Source organism: Ochotona curzoniae, unplaced genomic scaffold (genome assembly GCF_017591425.1).
Source record: "Ochotona curzoniae isolate NIBS_2020 unplaced genomic scaffold, NIBS_Ocur_1.0 scaffold_2476, whole genome shotgun sequence".
NCBI lineage: Eukaryota > Metazoa > Chordata > Mammalia > Lagomorpha > Ochotonidae > Ochotona > Ochotona curzoniae.
The window spans coordinates 23,760,012-23,785,959 of record NW_024467095.1 but is presented as its reverse complement, the minus strand read 5'-3'; the positions used below and the strand labels follow the sequence as shown (position 1 = coordinate 23,785,959).

At 46.2% G+C, this 25,948-nt stretch overlaps 1 protein-coding gene across 1 annotated transcript in view; it reads right to left on the bottom strand.

The window, feature by feature from the left end:
* TPK1 (thiamin pyrophosphokinase 1) overlaps positions 1 to 24,182 on the bottom strand; it is a 331,654-nt gene extending 307,472 nt beyond the window's left edge. The window contains exon 1 of the mRNA XM_041002510.1: positions 23,930 to 24,182. Coding sequence (XP_040858444.1) covers positions 23,930 to 23,972 — 43 coding nt within the window. The 5' untranslated portion in view covers positions 23,973 to 24,182. The remainder of the gene's footprint in view (positions 1 to 23,929) is intronic.
* Positions 24,183 to 25,948: the final 1,766 nt, after the last annotated feature.

Sequence of the window (25,948 nt, the reverse complement as noted above, 5' to 3'; positions counted from 1 at the left end):
AAATTATGGCCAGAATAAACCAGAATAGAACTGTAGTTATCTGAACCAGGCTACGGCCTCCCTTAAACACCACTCACATCCCAATATTACTTCCCTTTATAGCAAAGAAATCTTATTCTCGCAAGGACTGCCCAAGGATTATTGGAGCAATCTTAGCAAGGCAAGCTTAGCAGGAAAAGTAAAAAAAAAAAAAAAAAAAATCTGCAGGTAGAAGCTTTTTAAGAAACTTTACACCACCATTCCTTTGAATAAGAGAGACCTGCTAGGAAATCACAAGAGCTTTAATTTAGGAGGGACTCAGCCTAATGTATTATTCCTTAAAAATGTTATCATTTCTGGGGCTGGCATAAGAGCTCAACAGGCTAATCCTCTACCTGCTGGTGTCAGCATCCATCACGAGTGCTGGATTAAGACCCGGTTCCTCAGCTTTGGATCCAGCTCTCTGCTTATGACCTGGGAAAGCTGCGGAGGATGGCCTGAGTCTGTGGACTCCTGCCACCATATGACATACACAAAAGAAGCTTCTGGCTCCTGGCTTCAAATCAGCTCAGCTCCAGCCATTGCAGTATTTGGGAGTGAATGAGTGGATGAAAGATCTCTCACTCTCTACCCATCCTTCTCTCTGCAAATCTGCCTTTTAAATGAAAATAAATAAATCTTTTTAAAAAAAAAATAAGTCAATTCTATGAAGAGCACATGGATATGCAACAGTATCAAATCCAAAAAGTCATAATTCAAAAATAACATTCTGTTTGAACCAATCACATCTGTGGAGATTTTCAACAAGAAAGAAAGGTGGGGCCGACATCGTGTCACAACAGCTTTAGTGGCCTCCTGCCAAGGTCGGCACTCCACGCCACACTGATTCGAGTCCCAGCTGCTCTGCTTGCAGTCCAGCTCCCTGTCAATGGACCCGGGAAAGCAGCAGCAGACGGCCCAGGTCCTTGGACTCCTGCAAACCACACGGAAGAGCTTGCTGCAGTTACGGACTCTCGGCTTCCGCCCGGCCAAGCCCAGCTATCATGGCCATTTGGGGAATGAAGAAAAGATGAAAACCATCTCTTCGTCTCTCCTTCTATCTCTATCACTCTACCTTTCAAACAAATAAAATAAAATGTTTAAAGAATACAAGAAACTTTGAAAATCTTGACATGTGCAAACTATCATACCAGCTGCTTAGAACTCAAGTTTCCATGAGGATGGAATACACCTAAAATTACATGTGTAGGAGAGTAACGGTTACAGCCCACAAGCGGTATTTGCATCATTCCACCACTGGCTTGACAGTGCTGCCACTAAAAGAAAAAAAGTGAATTGCTTTTCAACTTTTCGTGAAAATGTAGCCTGCTATCATGATGTGGGATTCTGACACTAGGGGAAAGAAGAACAGCTCTTCTGAAAATTAGCTCTTATTTTAAAAACTTATGTTAAGATACTGAACAAAGATAAAAGAAATTAAAGTAATTTTTAAAGAAAAAAAAAGTTGTCAATATATTCCAGGCTTCTTCGAGAACAATCAGATTTCAGCGTCACATTATAATTAGCCTTCAGAATTGAAAGTTACAATTGCTCATGCACAACGACTATGAGAAGAAAAAAAAAAGATTAAAATATTATAATGCAGTCTGTGATTTATGGGGCAAGTAGAGCTTTAGAACATCAAAGGAAGCCCAAAGAGGGAAGATGAGTTGGAATTTGTAATCGCAATCAATAGGATGTAGGGCTCACACAGGCAAAAGGCCACCTGCTCCAGGGTTCTATCCGGAAGCTGCGAAGGCTTCTCCCCCCCCCCCCCAGCCTGGAAGTCTGATCCCAGTCTGCCAGCTTCCGCCAAAACTCAGGAGCCGGGACCCTTGTCTCGTCACTAGTAACTTTATAATTCTGCCACATCATCAATGAAGTCTGCAGAGAATGGGACGACAGGCTGTGCTATGGGAGGCAGGCATAGCAGAAAGGCGCTTACACCTGCCTTTCTGCACAGCACCCAGCCCGGAGGGAAGCACTCTGAAACACTGCTTCTAGAGACTTATTGTTGTTGATTTCTGTTGACTAGAAAACCCTGGGAAGTGAAACCACAGTTGGGAGGGGCTGCTATAATTTATTTGCAGATTTCTTCATTGCCCTTTATTTATTTCTCAATAATAAGATCCCTGAAGTTCCTAAACAGATTGGAAGAAAGCATGAAACAAAAGAAAGAGGAAAATTAAAACAAATAAAACTGCAAAAGCTGGGAAGAGGCAAAAGCGAAAGGCATGAAAAGTAGGAATAATGCATAATCCATCTTTTATTAATAACACAATTGATTGCAACATAAGGTACAAGTTAAGAGTTACAATTCCAACTTAGACTAACATTGCTAAGCTAATGAAATAACCCTTATAACTTTCCTGAGATCCCATTTGTCCTTGATGGACTTTAGTGGAACGACAGATATACAGAGAGGAGGGGAGACAGACATGAAGATCTTTCGCCTGCTGATTCACTCCCCAAGTGTCCGCAACAGCCAGAGCTGCACCAATCCAAATTCAGGAGCCTGGAGACTCGCCTGGGTCTTGCATGCAGGTGTGGGGTCCCAAGGCTTTGGGCCATCCATGACTGCTTTCTGAGGCCAACTACATGGAAAGTGGGGCCACCGGGATGAGAACCGGCGTGCGTGTGTGATCCTGGGGCATGCAAGGCAAGGATTTAGCCACTCGGCTACCACGCTGGGCCCTAAACTTTGTTTGATCTAACTTCAACAGACTCATACTAACACTCCTAACCCAATCAATGTTGTTGCCTGGCAAAGCTTCCTGTGATATACGTTAGAACCTGAATGTTTTTGGCAGATACCGTACCAATACACGGTTATGAATATATTTATGTTTTCATTATAGTTTGACGTCTTTTGTGTTCTCCAATAAGCTAACATACTCACACTACCAATGTTAAATATTGAGTTCTGCAGTAAGCATTCATCCACATGCTACTTATACGAGTTTCTTCCTAAGCTCACCACAGTGACACTATGTATTCTCTGAATTATGACACACAGAAGAAAATGTGTCAGAGCAAATACAGCTGCTGTTATTTCTGAAACTCTCTGAAATATCCTATATGACTATCTCTCTTCTTACAACAGTTCTCCAGTTAAAATGCTAATTTATCCTGTGTTCTAATCACTGCAAGGGAAGGACTGAAGGCATTATGCTCTTCGCATTCTGCAAGAATATCAGGGCATTCTTTTAACACTACGGCAAGTTAATCATCATTTTAATTTTTTATAGATTTTTACAATTTTATTGGAAAGGCAGATATACAGAGAAGAGGAGAGACAGAGAGGAAGATCTTCCACCTGTTTTTTCACTCCCCAAGTGGTCGCAATGGCTAGAGCTGAGCCAACCCAGAGCCAGGAACCAGGAGCCTCTTCTGGGTCTGCCACATGGGTGCAGGGTCCCAAGGCTTTGGGCTGTCCTTGACTGCTTTCCCAGGTCACAAGCGGAGAGCTGGATGGGAAGCGGGGCGGCCGGGATTAGAACCAGAGCCCAGATCCTGGCACGTTCAAGACGAAGATTTAGCTGCTAGGCTATGTGCTGGGCCCAATTTACCTGTCATTTTAAACAATTGATAAAAGGAATCAAACTGAGATAAATAATGCATCATTATACCTATCTAATGCACTGTGTGCATATCAAAAGGATATTTTTACAGTCTTATATATTTCAGAGTTATTGCATGACTACTATGCATAATCAAATATAAAAAATGTAATCCTTATATGTCCTCACTTTTCCATTAGACTGATAATTGAATTAAAGTACCTAATATATTTTTTGCAACATTAAAGTCAAAATGTACAGAAATTAAGAAAAACACACCATCTCCTCAAAACAATAGCCCTAAACACTTTCCTTTACTCCACAGTTTTCCTATTTTACTCAACGTACTCCTGGTTTCCAAATACTTCTAACAGCCGAGTGGTTTGTCAAACACCACATTAAAACAACTTAATCAACAGTATTCTGAACAGATACTGTAAGGCTGAAGACCGAAACAATCTCTCCTACATAAATAAGGCTAGACATTTTGAAGCCACTTCTAAATAAATGAGTATATTCTAGGCCAGCATTGTGCTCTAGCAGGTGAAGCCACTTCCTGCAGTACTGGCATCCCACGTGGATGCTGGTTTGTGACCCGGTTGCTCCACTTCCGATTTAGCTCCCTTCTAATGGCCTGGGAAAAGCAACAGAAGATGGCCTAAGTGCTTGGCCACCTGCTACCCACATGCAGGCCTGGAAAAGCTCCTGGCTCCTGGCTTCATTGTGGCCACTGGAAAGAAAATCAATGAGTCCTTCAATTTCTGTCTCTCCACCCCCCCCCGACCTCTCTCACTGTAACTCTGTATTTCAAAATGAAAAAATAAAACTTTCAAAAGTAAGTAAATTCACTGACTGTCTGTGTAAGAGCTCTTCCATTAGCTGGTTCACTCTTCAAACGCCCACAATACCCAGGATTGGGCCAGATGAAAGCAAGGAACCAGAATTCAATCTGGATCACGTACGTGGCAGAAATCCAACTACTAGATGATCTGCTGCCTCCAAGGACAGCTGGGTATTATCAGAAAGCCAGAATCAGAAGCAGGGCTGGAATTAAAGCCTATGTAATTCGATATGGGATACATCCCATATCTCAACAGTGGCTAACTCACTGTGTCAAAGGCCCTTCTAGCATCTGATCATTAAAACCTTAGATTTGATCATTAAAACCTTAGATAATTAAAACTAGGTTTCTCACTTCCATGGACCAGGCACTGCCTTGCAGATAAAGAGGGAACTGAGATGGGATGACTCACAATGGGAAAGCAAGAGGGCATGTCTGGGTCAGACCAGGGCACCTTTCCATGTGGGAATGGCCATGGTACCAACTGGTTTGCAAGAATCAATTCTGGGGGTAGATTCTGTCGGTGACTTATGGGACTTCAGTACCTGCTGGCTTGCATGAGAGCTGGGGGTGGTGACGGACCAAGCCAGGTAAGATCATAGAACTTACCGACCTTCATGCGAGCTGGAACTAGGAACAAGGCATGTTGGGCCGGGCTGCGACACCTACCAGGGCACTCAAGAACTACGTCTGAAGACAGGCTGGGCTGGGCTGCAGCACCCACCACTCCACATGAGGGCCAGGGCTGGAGCTGGTCAGGCTGGGCTAGGCTGTAACACCCGTCATTGTGAGCTGGGATTTGGGGCAGGCCAGGTATAGCCAGGCTGCAGCACCTACCAGCAAATATTGAGAACTGGGGCTTGGGGTAGGCATGGTAGGGGAGCTTCAGGAACTTTCATGCTAAGCCACTTCCTCTGCTGGTGAGCATAAGAGCCTGGACTGGAGGTGGGCCTGGCCAGGCAAGGTTGCAACATCCATCGCCTCATATGTGTCTGTGTCCGGGGTAGGGCCAGGCTGGTCTCGGCCACTGTACCCACTCATGCACTCGAGAGGCAGAGTAAGTACAGATCAGCCACAGCATTTGTTGTAAAAGCTGGGACTGGGTACAATCCATGTCAGGCTGGACCTCAATACCCCAAGGCAAGAGAAAGATCCAGCACCGGGAGTGTCCTGGTAGTAGAACCGCAGGCACTCTCCCGTTAGGCAGCAGCTCCCACTGTTGAGCACGAGAGGCAGGGCTGGGAAAATGCCAGCCTGGACAAGGCAGCAGTACTGGTTGGCATATGCTTAGGCTGGGTTTGGCAGCAGAGTGGGCTGAACTAAGCCACAGCATCTATAGGTGTTTATGAGAGCCAGATGGAATGTGGGATGTGAGATGGGCTGGACTAGGCCATGGCACACACAAAAACTGGGGCTGTGGGTAGGCTTGGCTGGGGTTATTGAAGGTCACGCCAACTAGACATGGCACCCACTGGCACGTGTAAGGACCAGGTCTGTGAAGCTGTGCTGGTACAGGCCACAACACATATCAGTTTGCAGGCGAGATGGGGGTGGGGGCAGCTACATTCACCGGTGTGTGCATTGGCTGGTGCAGGTGACAGACCAAACCTGACGTGGCACTAGCTGGCACACACAAGATCAGGTCTCAGGTCTTCCCAGGCAGATTTTCTTGGGGGAATCCCAACAAGACTGCTGGATGCAAATCCAGCCACAGGGAAAATCACAAGATATGTGATCCAGCTTTGGAGTACGCATATTGGGTCTGGTCCTCTTCAGTTCCCGATGCCTGTGCAGTGGAAAAGCATAGGCAGACATGCATGAGGGCGTGACAGCCGTCTCACCTAGGCAACCAGACGATGCTGAGTGCCTCATCTGAGGCTGGAAAGTAGAGCAGGTCAGACAGATTTCCTGGCCAAGCTGAGCACCGAGTGTCTGTCTGGGTCTGTGGATACACTAAGGTGGACCTTGTCAACCAACAGACCTTGGAAAGATTTTCTGGACCCTGCAGCAATGAGACATTTATCTCAACCACCTTCCTCCATACCTCAACCTTCTGCACTCTAACCTGAGGCCCATGTGGGCGTACATCCCTCTCGACTATGAAAACAATATTAAAAATTACAATAAAAATTATAAAGAATAAGAATGGCTGTGTGTGAATGCAAAGCCACATGGAGAAAGATGGTAAAATGGCTACTTCTATGCATGAGGCAACTCTTAGCAACTGGTGTTCGTAATCATCTTTGGTATGCATAAAAATATATATACATAAAAACGAGTAATACAGTTGAGGCCTCTCATGACCCAAGTAAGTAGCAAATTCCTCCCAGAATGCTCAAGTATTCACGTCGGGACTGAGCAGGGCTCCTGGATCTGCTAATAACTGCACGAGCAGCTCTAAATCTTTGATGCCATAAGAACGATTCGATTTCATAAGACTGACTAAACATAAGCCATTTACATTTGAAAAAAAACAGTGTAAGGGCAAAAGTGTAATGTCGGATTTTATCTCAAATATTGTTCTTACCTGGAAAGCAGAAACAGTGATTCATCTCCTAACAGCAACTGGAAGGTTAAATTTGTGATCGACTTACAGTATGTAATACTGCTGCCTGCATAATCCCGACATAGTTATCCAATGTTACACACCAACGCACTTTAACCAAACCACGAGTTTTCATGAATGTCATTAGCAAGAGCTGGTCTGCACATGGTTTCCCCTCACTTACATTTCTGACCAACAGCATTTGCTGCAGGCACATTCTAACAGATCCCATGAAACAGAATAACACCAATTCAGGTGGGTTAATGAAAGTCAAGAGAGAATATTCAAAGCAAACTGTTCCTATGATAATAGTAATTTGGATCAAGAAAGAGATGGCAGAAATGGAAGAAGTCAAGTCATGGTTCTGAACAAAAACTGTACAAAGTTTCCTTCAGGATTCCTGTGCCCAAACTCCTCTGGCTTTGCAGCCACTTCAGAGCCTCGGGTGCCACACACCTGGAAATCGACATTACCACCTCATCTTCCCCAGTGCGGCCCTATTTCTGAGGCCAACATTCGTAGCTTCCCAACTCTTATCTAGGTCAGCATCTGTTATTCTCCAGTTCTTGGACAGCTCGCTGATCCCAAGTGAATCCTACTCTATTTCCAAATTTCAGGGTTTAAAAGTTTAACATCTCAGCAATGTCAAAACAAAACAAAAAAATAGTTTCAGAAGTGACTGAAACACTCATTGGTTCAGAAAGGAAAATAAAAAAGCATTTCTATAGTTAGAAGGTAACACACGGTACACGGGCAGGGACATGAGCATATAGAAATTCAAACACATAAAACTAGGTAATTGTGTAAATAGAAAGCTGTTGGACAACTGCATCCATTTACCTCCTCAGAAAACAGGTGTGGAAAACCAGCACAAGTCTGAGTGCCGTGGAGGTTCATCTCATCACTTTCTTCCATTTTGGCATCTTTGGCAGGAATCACCTCAGTAAGTTAGAGGTAATGAAACCACAGGTTGGAATCAGCCATTGGTTTTCAGACTCCACTTTCCAGTGACCTGAAGTTCCTGGAACTTCCCACAAGTACACGGGGCATGAGGTCTCTCTCCTGGAGCCGTCTCCAAGGCATTGGGAGTGCCTCTGCAGCCTTTCCCTTGGATGAGGACCTGGGCTCATGCGCACTGTTACTTCTCTGCTTCTATGTTTTCCCCTAACAATCCCCTGTGCTGAACAAGTGCATCTGGCAGCAGGCAGATTTTCGTCCCTGCCCACACTGCACTTCATTTTCTACAGAGGCATTTTCGCTTTTTAATTTTGTAGCCTGTAATAGATCATTTACAGGTAAGAAAAATGAGTTCAACAAAAATGCAAATGACCTATCCATTCGCCTTTTCAACTGACCACAAAACAGAAATTTTAACCTAGCAAATCATAATTTAAAATGTAATCATGTCTTTCATGCACACATAAAAATGAACGTATGTTACACATATAAAATGAGCCAAGGCATTCAAGCCTCAGTGAACTAACAAGAAACAGTATCAAAACTACTATTACTATGCTGTATGGACCTAGTTAGTTAATACAAGTTGAGTATGTCTTTGTCCTAATGGTACCATGAATAAAATTACTGAGCAGCTTAGAGCAACATTAAGAGAAAGCTTTGTATAACAGGGTAGTGACATATGGTTTGTTAGCCATCTTTTTAGGGAAGAAATCAATTGTGCACCTACTGGAAATAACTCATTTGAATTAGTTAGGATAAGAATTATTTGTATAGCTACGAACTACAAACTAAATTATTGATACATAATAGTTTACCTATTAGACTAACTTCTAACCAGACAGAATTTCAAAACAGTGTACTCCACAGAACCGGAAAGATGTACTGCCCACATGTAGCCATCTCAGCATCCGTTAGACAAGTCAGGCATTCCATTCTAACGGCATCTAACAGTCTGTTTTACACGGTTGTAACTATTAGACAATTTTCTCAGCTTCGATTATAACTGAAAGTAACCCTTGGTGAGCCATCCTCTGTGTAGGCGTCCTGAACACATCACCGCAATATGCGCTGACAGACAACACTCAAAAGAAACCAGTGGGCATGGCTTGCTTCAAAGATATTCTGGAAAATAATAATCATTTTCATAGAACATATCCAGTAAACATTAGAGACAGCCATTCTTCCAGACCAGCATCCTGCACTGAGCCCTGGGAACCAAACCAAGCAAGAATGCAGGTACTCTGAGCAGACAGCAAATCATCGGACACCAGTTTGCAAAAACAAAAGTTCCTGCAACCCACTGAAAGGAGTCCAGTTCAGTGAAGCCAGCAGGTTCATCCTCTGCTCTAAACCTGTAAAAACTTAACCAGCTCATCTGCCTTTTTCTTGCTGCAGTCTACTTTCTTGCTATAAAGCCGCCTTCCTTTGCCTTAGACCATCAGAAAAAAAAAAAAAAATCTTTCTAATTAAGTGAGCTGTTGCCTGATTCTTGAATTGCACATATAAGTCCATCTAGGTCTTTAAAGCACATTTGTTGTCATTGTATTTTTTGACAGCTCCCGCCACAAAGCACAAAAGCACAAAGGGACCCAATTCCGAAGACCCTCTGACAAACATAGGAAAGGCACCAATGCACCCTTGGGGGGCTCCTGCTGCGGTCCTGAAGCTCTGAGTTCCTCTCCGGCCGGATATTCTTTTTGCAATGAGTCCTCCATCCTTTTAGCTTCAAATCTTGGGTTAGTCTGTGCCGAGGGGGCGTGTAACCCTCTGGGGTTTGTGAAGCCTGAGGGATGGCTGGCAAGGGGAGTGGTCACACAGACACAGCCTGAGGGCTCTACGGATGCTTCAGTTGGATGACTGTCGCGCAGAGAAAGTAGTCCTAAGCACAATTACTGCAGGAAGTATGAACTCCAGCTTTGCAAACTGATACAGATTTGGGGTTCTATCCTCTCTGTGTTTTTGGTTTGTTTTGCTGACAAAGGGGTCAGGGGGAGAAAAGGGGAATCACTGTCCAAGTTAATTGAACAGATCTTATAGCCAAAGCCATGATTTCACTGGAGGTCGGGCACTAAACAGCCGTAAGAGTATGTGACATGAAAAGATAAGACAGATGCCCAGTGCAGTGACCTAGTGGCTAAAGTCCTCACATTGCACGTGCCAGGATCCCATATAGGCGCTGGCTCTAATCCCGGCAGCCCCACTTCCCATCCAGTTCCCTGCTTGTGGCTGGCAAAGCAAAGATGGCCCAAAGCCTTGGAACCCTGCACCAGCGTGGGAGACTCAGAAGAAGCTCCTGGCTTTGCACCGCCATCCCTATGGGCCTTGGGTTCCTGTGCACTGTGGAAGGTCTGCAGGAAAATCCTGGCTGCTGGTTCAGATCAGATCAGCTCAGCCTCAGCCATTGCGGCTATTTGGGGACTGAACCAGTACATGAAAGATATCTCTATCTCTCTATTTTTCTCTCTTTTTCTCTCACTCACTCTCTGACTCTCCTTTTCTCTATAAAACTAACTGCCTTTCCAACATATATATATATATATGGGTCACCAGTGCCCATATATATATATATTTTTTTTTTGCAGAGAAAAGGAGTGTCGGCAAAAGAGATCTCCCATCCTCTGGTTCACTCCCCCAAGCAGCTGCAATGGCCAGAGCTGAGCCATTCTGAAGCAGGCGCCAGGAGCTTCTTCCCAGTCTCCCACAAGGGTGCAGGGTCCCAAGGCTTTGGCCCATCCTCGACTGCTTTCCCAGGCCGCAAACAGGGAGCTGGATGGGAAGTGGAGCAGGCGGGACATGAACTGGCTCCCATGTGGGATCCCGATGCATGCAAGGTGAGGATTAAGCCACTGTGCCATTACACTGGGCCCTTAAAATAAATCTTAACAACAACGAAGTTTAAGTAACTAATGGACATGTTACCTGAATGTGTCATCTTTTCCTCTGAGTAGTAACCCAAGCATAATTGTTATGGAAAGTGAACTAAACCCAGTCTCTAAAATATAACTTTGTGGTATACAGTTCGCTATTTCTAATTTATCTGTGGCAAAAATAAATAAATAAATAAATAAAGGCTGTAAAGGGCAATTGTGCAGGGGAAGAAGCTACTGATCTGAGGCAGCCTAACTGGGCCCCCTCCCTTTTTTAACCAGACTGATTGGGTTCTTAGGATATAGTTGATGATGCAGAACGAAGCCTCTTTAGGCACAGTAAGTCTCTCACCATGCAATAAAGGTCTCATGTTCTAATTACCATCCTTATTATCTGCATGTGGTTTGAAGGCAAAGATACAAAGAAGGAAACATCTTCCATCTACATTTTATTCCGCAAACACCAAGAATAGCTAGGGCTGGGAGAGGCTAAGGACAAAAGCCTTGAGCTGCATTTGGATGCGGTTCATCCACACGGGTGTCAGCGACCAAAGTACGTCACCCATCACCTGCTACCTGCCAGGTACAGAAGCAGGAACCTGGACGGAGAGCTGAGTAGCTATGACCGAAAGCAAGCGTTTCAATACAGGTGCGGACACAACAAGCAATGGCTTGATCTACTTTTCTACAACAGCTACTTTAGGCAATCATGATTTCGATGTCTTCTTAGAGGCTTCTATAAACAGCCCTTCCAGGGTGGGTGGTGTTGGCAGGAAGCCATAATCATGGGACTGGGTTCTAAACAGGATCTCGGAAACGCGACATGGGCATTCCAAGTAACATCCTAACCAACGTGCCACACACTGGCCTTGATAAGATTTCAACTCTTTTTTTAAAGTGTCCTGGTATGACTATTAGGTATTTCTCAAATAGGTAGGAGCTGAAGACTAACCCTGAGGTCTTATTTAAAGTACAGATTTTTATTCAAGCAGAGTTGAAACAGGGCCTGCGATTTGGAATTTTCTTATTGCCCCCGGGCATGCTAATGTCACAGGTCTGGAAACTACAGTTTGTAACAAGGCAAAAAAGAATCCGTAAATTAAACAAGGTTAGGCAAAGCTCCATTTACCCGGCTGGTTCTTGTTTGGCTTTCTGATCCTAACACAGCATCACCTCCGATAATTTAGCAATACATTCCAGTTTAGAATTCTCTAATCCTGCAGATGTTGCAATGTAAAATCAAGGCAAACAGGCCACAAAAAGCACTTGTGGAAAGTACTCCTCATTTTTTTTAAAGACTTATTTTATTTTTATTAGAAAGTCAGATATCCAGAGAGGAGGAGAGACAGAGAGGAAGATCTTCTACCCGATGATTCATTCTCCAGGGGGCCACAATGGCTGGAGCTGAGCTGATCCAAAGCCAGGAACCCAGAGCATCTTCCATGTCTCCCACGCAGGTGCAGGGTCCCAGGACTTCAGGCCGTCCTCAACTGCTTTTCCAGACCACAGGCGGGGAGCTGAACGGGGAGCGGGGCCACCAGGATTAGAACCAGCACCCAAATGGGATCCTGATGCATTCAAGGCAAGGACTTTAGCTGCTAGGCCACCACGCCACACCCGAAGTACTCCTCATTTTCAAGAGCAGCTAATGATGCCTGGGACAGGAAGTTAGATCAGGAAAGTATGGAACACAGGGAAGTTCATTGTACCCAGGACCTAGAACAGCTCCTGGTAAGTGGCAGGGAAGCAACTCCAATAACTGCTCAACAGGCAGCAGTAATATTCAGGACTCCTAGGAAAGGAAGAAAAATCTGGGCTGCTGTTGGGATATGGCGAGTAAAGCAACCACTTGCCAAGTTAGCATCCTGTATCAGAGTGCTGATGTAAGTGTTGTTCACTCCCTCCTCCTTCAAACAAGCTCCTTGCTAATGCATGTGGGAAAGCAGCAGGTAAGAGGCCAAGTACGTGGGCCCTTGCCTACCACGTGGGAGACCTGGGTAATTCTAGGCTTCCACTTGTGGCCCGGATCAATCCCTGATGTTGTGATCAGTTAGAGAGCGAACCAAAAGCTGGAAGACCTCTCTCTATATATAGCTCTCTCACGTTCTCCCTCTTTCTATAGCTCTCTCTCTCTAGCTCTCTCGCTCTCTCCCTCTCTCTAGCTCTCTCTCTTACTTGGTCACTCTGCAAACAAATCAATTTTTAGCAAAAAAAAAAAAAAAAGAAAGAAGGAAAGAGGTGGGCCCAGCATGGTGGCCTGGCAGCTAAAGTCCTTGCCTTGAACATGCCAGGATCCACATGGGCGCTAGTTCTAATCCCAGCAGTCCCGCTTCCCATCCAGCTCCCTGCTTGTGGCCTGGGAAAGCAGTCAAGGACGACCTTAAGGCTGGGGACCCTGCACCTGTGTGGGAGACCTGGAGGAAGTTCCTGGCTCCTGGCCTTGGTCAGGGCAGCACTGGCCGTTGTGTTCACTTGGGGAGTGTCATCAGTCAGAAGATCTTCCTCTCTGTCTCTCCTCTTCTCTGTATATCTGCCTTTCCAATAAAAATAATAAGAATAATATATTTTTTTAAAAAGAGGACAAGAAAGTCTAGTTTGGTTTCTAAGATTTAAAGGACAGGCAAGCTAAAACCAATACAGGTCTTCCTAAAGCTGGAAAATAAGAAAACTAAACATAAATTTCATTTCATTTTTAATAACTAGTTTGCGGCACTGACATTGTAGTATAATGGGTAAAACGCTGCTTGTAATACCAGCATTCCACCTGGGCAGCAGTTAGGAATCCTGGCTGCTCCACTTCTGGTCCAGCCCCGTGCTACTGAACCCAGGAAAGCAGTGCCATATGGCATCCACATGACACACCTGGATGATGCTCCCTGACACTGGCTATGGCCAGGCCAACCCTCATCTCTGTGGCTACTTGTGAAATGAGCCAGAGGACAGAAGACCTATCCTATCTGCCCCTGTAACTGACTTCCAAATAAACAAAATTCATCTTTAAAAAATAAAAATCATCAGCTATCCGTCCAACAAGGTTACGTTTTCTCAAAAACATGAAACTATCTGAACAGTAGTGAGCGAGGAAGCCGCACAGCCTGCAGAGGACAGCTAGCAAAGGTCTCCAGAGGGAACAGCAGTGATTCCCAAAGCGCCCACCCATCTAGAGCTCGCATCACTCACACATGTGTCCTTAGACCAGAAACTGCAAGAGCAGTGTTCCCAGCTTGAAGAAAGGAGAGCTGTCGAGAGCAATTAATCCAGGAAGAGTAAATCAAAAGCTATATTTGCTGTAAGTTTAAAAACAAAAGGAAACATTTCCCCCATAGAAAATAAAATATCAACAAAGACAGTGCTGTGATGAAACCACAGGGAGAGTGTTCAAGTGAAATTGACCTGTTCTGAGCATGTTTGTCACCTACTCTTTCTGATGGATTTAACTAGGGAAAAAAAAGATAATATAAAGTTCATTTCACGGGAAGCTAATGCACAAACACACCTCATTTACCTGGAAATCCTCAAAAGATATCTGCTGTTAATTTAACAACACCTACAGATGTGGGGACAGGAGAGAGGAGTGAATCAACCACAATATTTTAGCCTTGTGAATATTAAACATATTTAATGCTTTCAATCAACTCATACAAAACACCAGTCTTACCGCCAAAGCCACAAAGTGTCAACTTGCAAGGTTTTTTTTTTCCAAGAGATTAAAGATTTTTAATCTCACATTAGAAATATTAGCTTCTATAAACACATAGCTAGTAAAATGCTAGTGTGCAAAGATGGGGAAGAGGTGACGTAAGACTAAGTACCACTAATGCACAGAAAATTGATTCTCTAGATGATGTGGAAAAGATGGCTTTCAGAGTTAATGAGACATTTCTTAAAGCCAGAGAAATAACTTGGCCATGAACCCTGAGGATTACCCCCAAATTGTGTCATTAAATATAATGAAATTCATTAAGAGGATCACCAAAACTGAGGCAAATATGAAAATCAAAAATTAGATAAGGAAAGGGCAGATCATATCAGGCACACAAAATGGAGGCAAGCTATATTCCTTACTACATGGTGTTTCCCCCTAACTCCCCAAGTTCAGAAAGCTCGCAGTCTCATCAAACTTTTCAATCTGTCCTTTTTAGGACATGGAAGAAAACTACATGTTACACAGCCTGGGCCTGCACAGAAGATGGGAAATCTAGCAACCAAAACCAAACATGAAGGCACCACCCAACTTACTACCCAAGAGCCTTTCCAAAAGCAGCTGCTGAGGACAGAAACCCGGAAGCAGACATCTAGCTTGCAACCGAGTGGCTAACATGCCTGTGTTCCACGCCAAAGGGCCTGGGTTTTATTCTCCATTCCCGTTCCCAACTCTGCTAATGTAGACCCTGAGAGGAATGGGGATGGCCCCAGTGACGGGGTCCCTGCCCACCCACACGAGAGAGCTGGACTGTGTGCCAACTTGTCAGCTTCTCCCGCACCCCCAATCTGGTCCTGCAAGCACAATGGAAGTGAACTGAAATGTTGCTGAGTGGCTGTCTATGTGTGTCTCAAATAACTTTAAACAAATTTTTTTTTTAAAGATTTATTTTTATTATTTTTTTTTTATTGGAAAGGCGGATATACAGAGAGGAGAGACAGAGAGGAAGATCTTCCGTCCGATGATTCACTCCCCAAGTGAGCGCAACGCCCTATGCTATGCCGGTCCGAAGCCAGGAAACTCTTTCTGGTCTCCAAGAAGCGGGTGCAGGGTCCCAAAGCTTTGGGCCGTCCTCGACTGCTTTCCCAGGCCACAGGCAGGGAGCTGGAAGGGAAGTGGGGCTGCCGGGATAGAACCGGCGCCCATATGGGATCCCGGGCGTGCAAGGCGAGGACCTTAACCACTGCGCCACGGTGCCGGGCCCATAAACAAATTATTTTTTAAAAGTCCACCTTACCGTGCTGACCTAATATCAAATCCCTCCCGGCAGAGCTTGCCTTGCGAGGTCTTTCTGCATCCCAGGGCCCTTCACCCTAACCCATAAAAGCTTCCTGCTAACCCAGCTCTGCAGAGTCTGATGTATCCACCCCTGCCCGACACCTTGCTGGACCGTCCTGTGACACGCTTTTTTCTCTCCACCAAAGGCCACGCGTTCAGAAAGCTGTCCTGCTGATGCAGATGGGCAGATGGATAGAGGGGCCTGGGAATTTGGGCCTTCCTCTGCTCAGTTCCTAGGTTATTAGTAGGGAGCTCAACCACATGAGAGTCAAGTGCTGGGTACAGATTTCACAGGGATGTTCCAAATAGGCACTGGTAGTTGGGGCATGTCACTTCCCATTCCCAGGTTCTATTATGCTTTTCATGGATTTAACCAGGTATTTTCAATGGAAACTGACAGTCTCTAGAAGCACAAGAAATATTTCCATCAAATTTCTTACGACTTCACCATGAGGCACCAAGCACTGTGTTGCATCACATCGCAAGGATTTCATGGCGACTGGGAACTACAGCATAGCAAGCTATGCCTCCACCTGCAACAGCAACATCCCATACAGGTACCCAGTTTGAGTCTTGCCTGTTGCACTTTCAATCGAGCTCCCTACTAATGACCTAGAAATTCGGCAGAGGAAGGACCAAATTCTTGGGCCACTATATCCACCTGGGAGACCTGGAAGAAGCTCTAGGCTCCTGGCTTCAGATTGGCTCAGCTCCAGCCATTTCAGCCATTTGGGGAGCGAAACAGGGACGAGAGATCTCGCTCTGTTGTTCTTACTCTCTGTGATCTACCTTTCCAATAAAAATAAGTCTTTCGGGCCCAGCGCGGTGGCTCAGTAGTTAAGGTCCTCGCCTTGCACACCCGGGATCCCATATGGACGCCGGTTCTATCCCGGCAGCCCCACTTCCCTTCCAGCTCCCTGCCTGTGGCCCGGGAAGGCAGTCGAGGACGGCCCAAAGCTTTGGGACCCTGCACCCGTGTGGGAGACCCGGAAGAGGCTCCTGGCTTCGGACCAGCATAGCATCAGCCATTGCGCTCACTTGGGGAGTGAATCATCGGATGGAAGATCTTCCTCTCTGTCTCTCCTCTCTGTATATCCGCTTTCCAATAAAAAAAATAATAAAAATAAATATTTAAAAAAAATAAAAATAAGTCTTTCAAAAATAGTTTCATATATCACCAATAAAGCTTTTCAAGCATGAGAAAAATACAGAACCCAGGTAACAAGAATAGTTCTGAAAGAACCATCCTACCCAAATATCCTCTCCTAACTAGATGAACACACTCGCTAAAATAAGTGGCAATCTCCCAAAAGAATTAATTACACAAAAAGATGTAGAAATTTCAGAATTCATTAATCAGCATATTAAAGCTTATCCAGTGCAAAGTTCTAATAAGACCGTTTTACATGTGAATGCGATTCAACTGCTTCAACTTACTTTATTATATCCTAAATTGGCCCAAGGACTTCACATTGAGATATGAGTAACTCGTATTTCTCACAGATCATGAAACCAGGGTTCTAGAAAAGCAACTGGCATGCCAAGGTCACTTGACTAATGGAAAAGTCAGCTGAACCTCAAGCTTGGACTGGCCTGCCACTTCCAAACTTCTCGTGCAGACATCATGACTGCGAAGCGTCAGAACACACCTGCCATACGGCATGACGTCAATGTCAGCTTTCAGAAAAGCCCGTAATGGAACGATGCTGACTTGATCAAGCCGGCACAGATCATCCATAAGATGGCAACTCCATTCAGAATCAACTCCCACAGTGGCAGTTAAGTTCCTAAGAAATAACTTCGAAGGGTTTCACAGTCTTTTTGAAATACAGCTGCAAGAATCTGTAATCCTTTGCAAAGAAATAGAAAATGACCAGTGAAAGTCTCATTCGCACAGAATTCATGAAAATAGAAACAGGTAGAGAAAAGAAAGAAGGACTTCTTGACTCACACTTTCACAGGTCAGGCTGCTCCAGTCTGTGGCTGCATCACAGCCACTTCAGAGTGACATGCCAGCGTCTATGTTAACGTTAAAGGGGCACTGGGCCCAGCGAGGTGGCGCAAGTGGTTAAGGTCCTCGCCTTGCACGCCTGGGATCCCATATGGGCGCCGGTTCTAATCCCCGCAGCCCCACTTCCCTTCCAGCTCCCTGCCTGTGGCCCAGGAAAGCAGTCGAGGACGGCCCAGGGCTTTGGGACCCTGCACCCGCGTGGGAGACCCGGAAGAGGCTCCTGGCTTCGGATCGGCATAGCATCGGCCGTTGCGCTCACTTGGGGAGTGAATCATCGGACGGAAGACCTTCCTCTCTGTCTCTCCTCTCTGTATATCCGCCTTTCCAATAAAAATAAAATAAATCTTTTTAAAAAAAAAACATTAAAGGGGCACTAAGGATGTGGGTGAGGGGTAACTACCTAGCTTTACAGAGACCCAGGAAAATCCACAGGGCATCCTTACTAAAAAAAAAAAGTAGGGAGCTGGCACTTGGGGGCCCCGGAAATTTAAACATACACAGATACTAGATATTATAAAAGTTGATATGGAAAAGTGGAATTAGACACTGAATACAACAACTTCCAGAAAATTCTCCTTGTGATTTAGAAGAATCCTGAAGCACATTGTGGTACTAAGGAAATATCTAGAAGGGTATGCATACACAAGTGCCAGTCCATACGTGCGATGACGGCTCTCTGTGGAAGCCGGCGTATGCTACTTCACCTTTGCTGGTATCTCTTTGTCTAATGGGCACATGCCATGTTGTAAAACTTTAAATACTATTTTTTTAACTGTGCCTTCATAAGGCTGAAAAAAAAAGTAAAGCTACAAAAAGCAGTGATCTTAAACTTGAAATTAAAATCTGTGTAACCTGTGTGTCTTAAGAACTCACAGAATGAACACATACAAAAGTAATGATACTCGCGAGAACGTAGGCCGCGACTTTATTTTAGCCATTTTTTTTTAAGGAGTTATTTATTTATTTAGATTTGAGAAGCAGAGTTAGAGGGAGAAGGAGAAGCAGAGAGATCTTCCATCTGCTGGCACATTCTCCAAACAGCTGTAACGGCTGGAGCTGGACAGGCCCCAAGACAAGAGCCAGGATCCTCACCCAGGACCCTTAAGTGTGCAGGGACCCCAGCACCCAAGCGCCACGTCATCCTCCATCACACTCCCTGGCACACTGACAAAGGACACTCACGGCCAGGCCACAGAGCCAGCCCCTATTTGGGGCTATTTAAGGTAAACCAACCTGATTTTCAAAAATTGTTTCAAAGGTGTGGACTCTGAATACAAAGCTTCATAATAAAAACCATTATAAGAATTTAGATGCAAGGCAAAACTGCCCAAGATTATAAGAACAATTTAAAAAACAGTATCCAGAATATATGAAGAATTCCTATGGAATTTTTCAAAAGGAAATAAACCCAACAGAAAAATGGATAAGACAAATGCTTCCAAAAATGTGCAAAAACAGAGGGAAGACCAATGGACACGTGTGGTACGAGGAAAACATCACAAAAGGTACGGAAATTAAAATTATAGAGATCCTTCTATACACCCAACAGCATGGTCAAAACTTAGTAACAATGTTATGGGCTAGCTAAGAACATTCCAGATGATAAGAGTTAGTACTAGAAAGCCTTTAAGGCCAAGACAAAGACTTTGAGGAAAGTGGGGATTGTGTCAATAGGGTTAAAGCACCACTAGAGATGCCAGCGTCCTAAGTCACAGACCCCGAGACCAAGTCCCAACTCCACTTCCAGACCAGCTCCCCACCAACATGCCTGCATACAGCCCATGCCCCGAGCCCCTAAACCAGCTCCCCACCAACATGCCTGCATACAGCCCATGCCCCAAGCCCCCTAAACCAGCTCCCCAGCAGCATGTCTGCACACAGCCCATGCCCCAAGCCCCTAAACCAGCTCCCCAGCAGCATGCCTGCACACAGCCCATGCCCCAAGCCCCTAAACCAGCTCCCCACCAGCATGCCTGCACACAGCCCATGCCCCGAGCCCCTAAACCAGCTCCCCAGCAGCATGCCTGCACACAGCCCATGCCCCAAGCCCCCTAAACCAGCTCCCCAGCAGCATGCCTGCACACAGCCCATGCCCCAAGCCCCTAAACCAGCTCCCCAGCAGCATGCCTGCACACAGCCCATGCCCCGAGCCCCTAAACCAGCTCCCCAGCAGCATGCCTGCACACAGCCCATGCCCCGAGCCCCTAAACCAGCTCCCCAGCAGCAGCATGCCCGAGCCCCTAATCCGGCTTCCTGCCAATGTGCCTGGGACACAGCCAATGAGCCCTTGAGTTCCTGCCACCCAAGTGGGAGACGCCGGTGGACTCCTGCTTCCCTGCTTTGGCCTGCTCCAGTCCTGTGTATTAAGCAATGTGCCGAATGACTCAGCAGATGGAAACTGGATCCCCCACCCCACACTTACTCCTGCCTTCCTTCCTTCTTTGTCACTCGGCATTCCAAAACGAAATATAAACTTCATCCTCAGGTCATTTCATATGCAAACATCAGAGTGTATTTACACAAACCCAACAGCCTAGCGTGGTGCAGCCCTAGCCCGTGTGGTCCAGCCCACTTCCGCCGTGCTGCTCTTCGCTGTATTCAGTGGGCACTCAATTCTAAGACAACAGCCAGCACGCGCGCACCTAGATGTAGCTAAGTGCAGAAAACGTACAGAGGAAAGACAAGGCAACAAGAACTTTCCAGGTACTTTATGATGTTTAGGGACCATGTCGTCAGACATGGAGCCCAATTACAACCAAAAGGTCATTAGATGGTGCACAGCCATCAGGATATTTCAAAAATGTTGTGAGGAAAAAATGAAATTAAAATGTTTATTTCAGTGCAAGAAATTTGAAGTGTGCTGTTTTTTCTTCTTCTTTTTTTCATCACAATAACTATTTTCCACAAACTTTGTGAAATGTATTTGGTTAGCAAATATTGAGAGGTACACATTTTGAGTTATGAGTTGTATAGAATTCTGCTTTGGGGCACGCGTCTAGAACAGCTGCAAAGACAACGCCTCAGCCTCCGACAGCCTGTCTGGGAGTGCCTGGCCTCACACTTGGCTCTGACCCCATTCCAGCTGACCACTAACACACTCCCTGTCACCTGCATGCGAGACCCTGGCTGAGCTCTGGGCTTCTGACTTAGGCCTTGCCCAGTCCTAGCAGGTGCAGGGTTTGGGGGAGTAAACCAGCAGGTCTTTGTTCAGCAACCTGCATTTCTAATAAAACAATATTTTTAAAGCTTGCCTTATGGGGCCCAGCACAGTAGCCTAGCGGCTAAAGTCCTCACTTTGCACACCCGGGATCCCATATGGGTACTGTTTCTGATCCCGGCAGCCCTGCTTCCCAGCCAGCTCCCTGCATGTGGCCTGGGAAAGCAGTCGAGGACGGCCCAAAGTCTTGGGACCCTGCACCCACGTGTGAGACCCAGAAGAGGCTCTGGACTCCTGACTCCAGATCAGCTCAGCTCTGGCCACAGTGGTCACTTGGACAGTGAATCAACGAATGAAAGATCTTCCTCTCTGCCTCTCCTCCTCTCTGTATACCTGACTTTCCAACAAAAACAAAAAATAAATCTTAAAAAAATAAATAAAGTTTGCCTATGGACTATTTCATAGAGTAATGAGAACAAACCTTTTTTTTTTTCCTCGAGAACTTTACCTCTCCTACCCTGCAATAAATTTCTCTTTCCTCCACAGCCTGATTCTACCACACCTCCCCAGCTTCTCCCAGCTTCTCCACCAGCCCTCTCAAGCACCATCAGATTGTCTCTACATTCCCCATGATATTACCTGCGTGTCCTGTATCTAGATGCAGCCCTGAGCCCTTTCTCAGTCCACCTTCACCTGCTATACTCTTCTGACTCGCCTATGCTTTGCTTAACTTCAATCCAGTCTTCCCAGGCCTGGTGCCATAGCCTAGTTGCTAAATCCTCACCTCGCACACGCCAGGATTCTATATGGGTTCAGGTCCTGTCCTGGCTACTCCGCTTTCTATCCAGCTCCCTGCTTGTGGCCTGGGAAAGCAGTGGAGGACGGCCCAAAGCCTTGGGACCCTGCACTCATGTGGGAGACCTGGAGCAAGCTTTGGCATCGGTCAGGTCGTTGCAACCACCTGGGGAGTGAACCAGTGGATGGAAGAGCTTTGCCTCTCCTCTCTGTACATCTGAACTGCCTTTCCAATAAACTTGAATGAGTCTTTTTACAAAGAATGTCAAATATCTTAGTTTTAAAATGTATCTAGACTTTTATTTGATTAGACTACTTAAAACAGTATATGCATGTTTAAAATAGTATATGCATATTTAGAATATCATCTCTGATAAGTAGCACAAACTGTTTGCCTTATACATGCTACTATAGTGTTTGGAAAAAAGAGGACAGAAAAAGATACAACATCTGGGTTGAAAAACAATAGTCATATTTGAACTCACTACGCTTAAACAGTACTTACAAAATGAAATAGAAAGCTCTCTTGTTTAAGACAAGATTAACACTGACTACGGAAGCAGGAGTTCAGGAAACATGCACTTTCTGGATTGTTTTTCTTTAATGATATCTATATTAGTGAATGACAACAACAACAGAAAGATACACCAATTCATGGCTAACACTGCCCTTCTCTGAGCTAATGCTAAGTATTTAGAGTATTTCAGACTGAAGTGTTTTCTAGTAACTTCTTAATCAGCAGAGAATCAGCTTTAACGTTAGGTTGTTGATCCCACTGTATCTGAGGAAATACTATCGATAAATGACACCAAGAAATTAAATTCATAGACTTCATAATGAAAACGTTACTTCCTCACAAAGGGTTTAGCTTCAAGTTAAGTAAGTGAATTCCTATAAGGCACCTGGCATTGTTCAGCTGCCTTTGTACCAACCAATGTTTTTAGAGAATCATCTCTATATAAACATTTCAATATCAACATGCCCCTTGCCCTTGTGTCGGGCCTAAACGTGGACCTGACAGAGGAACGCATGCCATGTCCCGCCTGTGCCAGCATCAGGAACAGAGAACCGGCCAAGGGAGGGCGGGCTCCATTCTGTCTCCACTAAGGGGTCTAAGCATCCTCCTACAGGTCTCACTGCAGCATGAGTCCACAGCGTGGGACTGTCGCGGTCAAGGCCTCCTCCACGCAGCCGCTGAACCAGAAGCAGCACACTTTTTCCTGTTTTACTGCAATCCTCGCCCGTGTGGGCACTGAGGCTCAGAGCCAGCTGCCCTTTGGCGCCCTCCTATCGCTCGCTCCTGCTGAACAGAACACTTCCTGGCTATTACAACATGCTTCCCGTGGGCCAGCTCCTAGATTCCCTCTAACCCTGGCACGTAGGTCAGCTTCAGATAAGAACGAGAATCCTGAACTAGGAGGTCAGCCAACCAGAACATGGCAGTGCTGGGTTTAAACCCAGGCATTCTAGTTTCTCAGTACAAAGCCTGACTACGCAGCACTGTCTCGACCATACTTGTTTTCAACTAGAAAACCTTCCAAGTTTTCAGACAGTCGAGTCTGGAGGCAAGTCCACAGGCCACCTGAATCCAATCCTGATTCTTGGAAGTGCTTCAGGTGCTGCTCCTGCTGAACGAGAGCCAGGTGTCCAGGCACCACGGAAAACCGCTACGCTTCTGTCTGCGCACAACTGAGGTGCAGATGCGGACAGCCACAAGAGCTACAAAAGACACCCATGAACAACCTGCTTCCGACTTCATGAACATAGCGCACGAAGTTCCACACGATGGAGAAACGGTTAAAAAGCAATGGTTCCCATGTTACTTCATGGTCCGCAATCACCAACTTGTACTGCAGCTGAGAACAAACACCACTTAACAGTGTCAAAAGCCGCAGTTCACTCAGTCACTTGAAAGTTAAAACACAAAATGAAACGCCCTGAGTGCAAATTCTTACACCGTGGGAGAGCTTGCCCGGCTCACGGAATGCACAAACTAAGAGATGCGTCTACACCTGCCACAATCCTAGGATGGGAAGGACTGAGTCCTCAGCACTCGGGTCTACCTTCAGCTCTGAAATGTGAGCCTGAGCCCTAACAACCCCGGGTGCAGGAGTGTGGCACGCGGGAAGCATCCGGCGCTCCCGGGTCAGGTGCCTGCGGGTGACACGCTGCAGGGCGGGAAGAAATACAGTACCAGTGGGCAGCAGGGGCTCCAACGGTGTGAGGGTGTGCTCCATGCTGGATGACTGGCTTCTACATGAAAACAAACAAGAGTGCGACGTTAGGACTTCTCCAGTCTCAACACACCGCACGCAGAGCCACTACCACACGGCCCAGCGCCACCGGCAGCCCTGGGCGTCCCCTGACCCCGCAGGGCCGCCGCCGCCCGACTCCTGCACCCCGGTGCCAGTCTCCATCCGGGGTCTCGGGAGCGAGGCGGGCGGCCGTGCCCTGCCCGAGCCCTCCCACTCGCTGCCGGCGACCGCACTTACGCCATGGCGGCCGATCTGCGGCTCGGCGCTCGGCGGAAGTGCGGCCGATCTGCGGCTCGGCGCTCGGCGGAGGCGCCTGGGGCCGCCGTCGGAAGCGGGAGCGCCCCGAGCGGCCACGCCCGTTTCCGGCCGGGGGCCCGCGCTGGGCTGTGCTGCAGCTGGAAGGTCACGGCTTCTCGCCCCTCGTGGACGCTTTTCGGGGCTGCTTCTCCCACAGGGACGTTCCCTTGTGGCTACCCTGCCCTCGGCCGGCCCCTTCGGCCCGGAGACCGCCGTGGGCGCTCGACCAGCCCGCGTCCCCACCTCCCCCGTCGGCTTGCATCATTTACCCCTCAGTCCTTGCCCTTACTCTCGGGGACTCTCGCCAGCCGCAGGTGGGCTCCCTAAACGCCTGCTCATCTCTGTTTATTTTTGGTTTTTTTCCTCTAAGATAGGATTTTGTGGATATAGGCATTGCCCTCTCCGTCCGCCCTTCCTCCCTCCCCGTTCTCAGGCACGCCACCGTTTCCCCCACCGTTCCTGTTATTACAGTAGTGTTCAGAAGGAAGCAGGGATCTAACCTGCTAGTAACTGCACCATGGCACTGTGGGCACAGCAACGGTGGAACATGGAGTGGCACATCAAGGTGTCTTTCGCAGTTTTATTGGGCGTCATCCTTTTATCTGGGAGTCGAGATGCTTCCCAGTGTGTTAACTGTCCATTAGAAGTTCCTGAGGATATGTGTACATGCGTGTTTGCCTGTATCTGTTTTCCCCTGTTGTTTAGCTCCTCTAGAATAACGTTTGTCTACGGATTTCTGTCACAGTCTGTGTTTGTCACACTTGCTTATAATTGATCACCTCAACCACAGCACCAGCGTTTAGAGATTGAGACCCATGTCTTTTTTACTCATTGCTGTTTCTCCAGCCATGTGGTGCTCTTCATCCAGGTTAAAGGTTAAATTGAACATTTGTGAAATGGATTAACATAAGGTGAAAGAAGATAGAAAACTATGGCATATCCTATCAAAGTGTTGAAAAAATTAAACTATGTCAGTATAACCCCATGTGCAAAATGGGAGTAGAATAGATTTTATAAGTGAAAATGGCAAAACAACCTCATAGTATTCAAACATGCTTGGCTGTGCTTTCATGATGTGTTGTGGTAGCAGAGCAAGTTAAGCCACTGCTTGGGATGCCATCTCAGGGTAATGAGATCTACTCTCAGCACCTCCCATTCCCCCCCAGGCTTCCCACCAAATACCCGGGAGGCCCCAGGTGATGCTGGAGACCCCGCCACTCCTTCAGAGGCCTGCCTGGAGTTCTGCCTCCTGACCTGAGTAGGTCTAATGAGCTAGGAACAGGAACATCGCTGTCTCTCAGGCACTCATCCTCACTTTTTTTCCTCTCTGACATTCTGCCTCTTGATAAGTTAATAACAATCTTTTACAATTTATTTTTGTTTGAAAGGAAGATTCATAGAGAGAAAGAGAGACATCCTGTTCACCGGTTTACTTCCCAAATGGCCATGACAACCGAAACTGAGCCTGTCTGAAGCCGGGAGCAGGGGACGTGTTCCGGGTCTTCCACATGGGTTCAAGGTGAGGTAGTTAAGAGACAGTCGGTTCAAGGAGATACCAGTTTTGTTTATATCTTTTATGTTTTGTAAATAAGGATTTTTAGAATAAGCTTGTAAGTGAATTTAACTTACTTGTAAAACTGTATTAAAATGAATGAATCAGT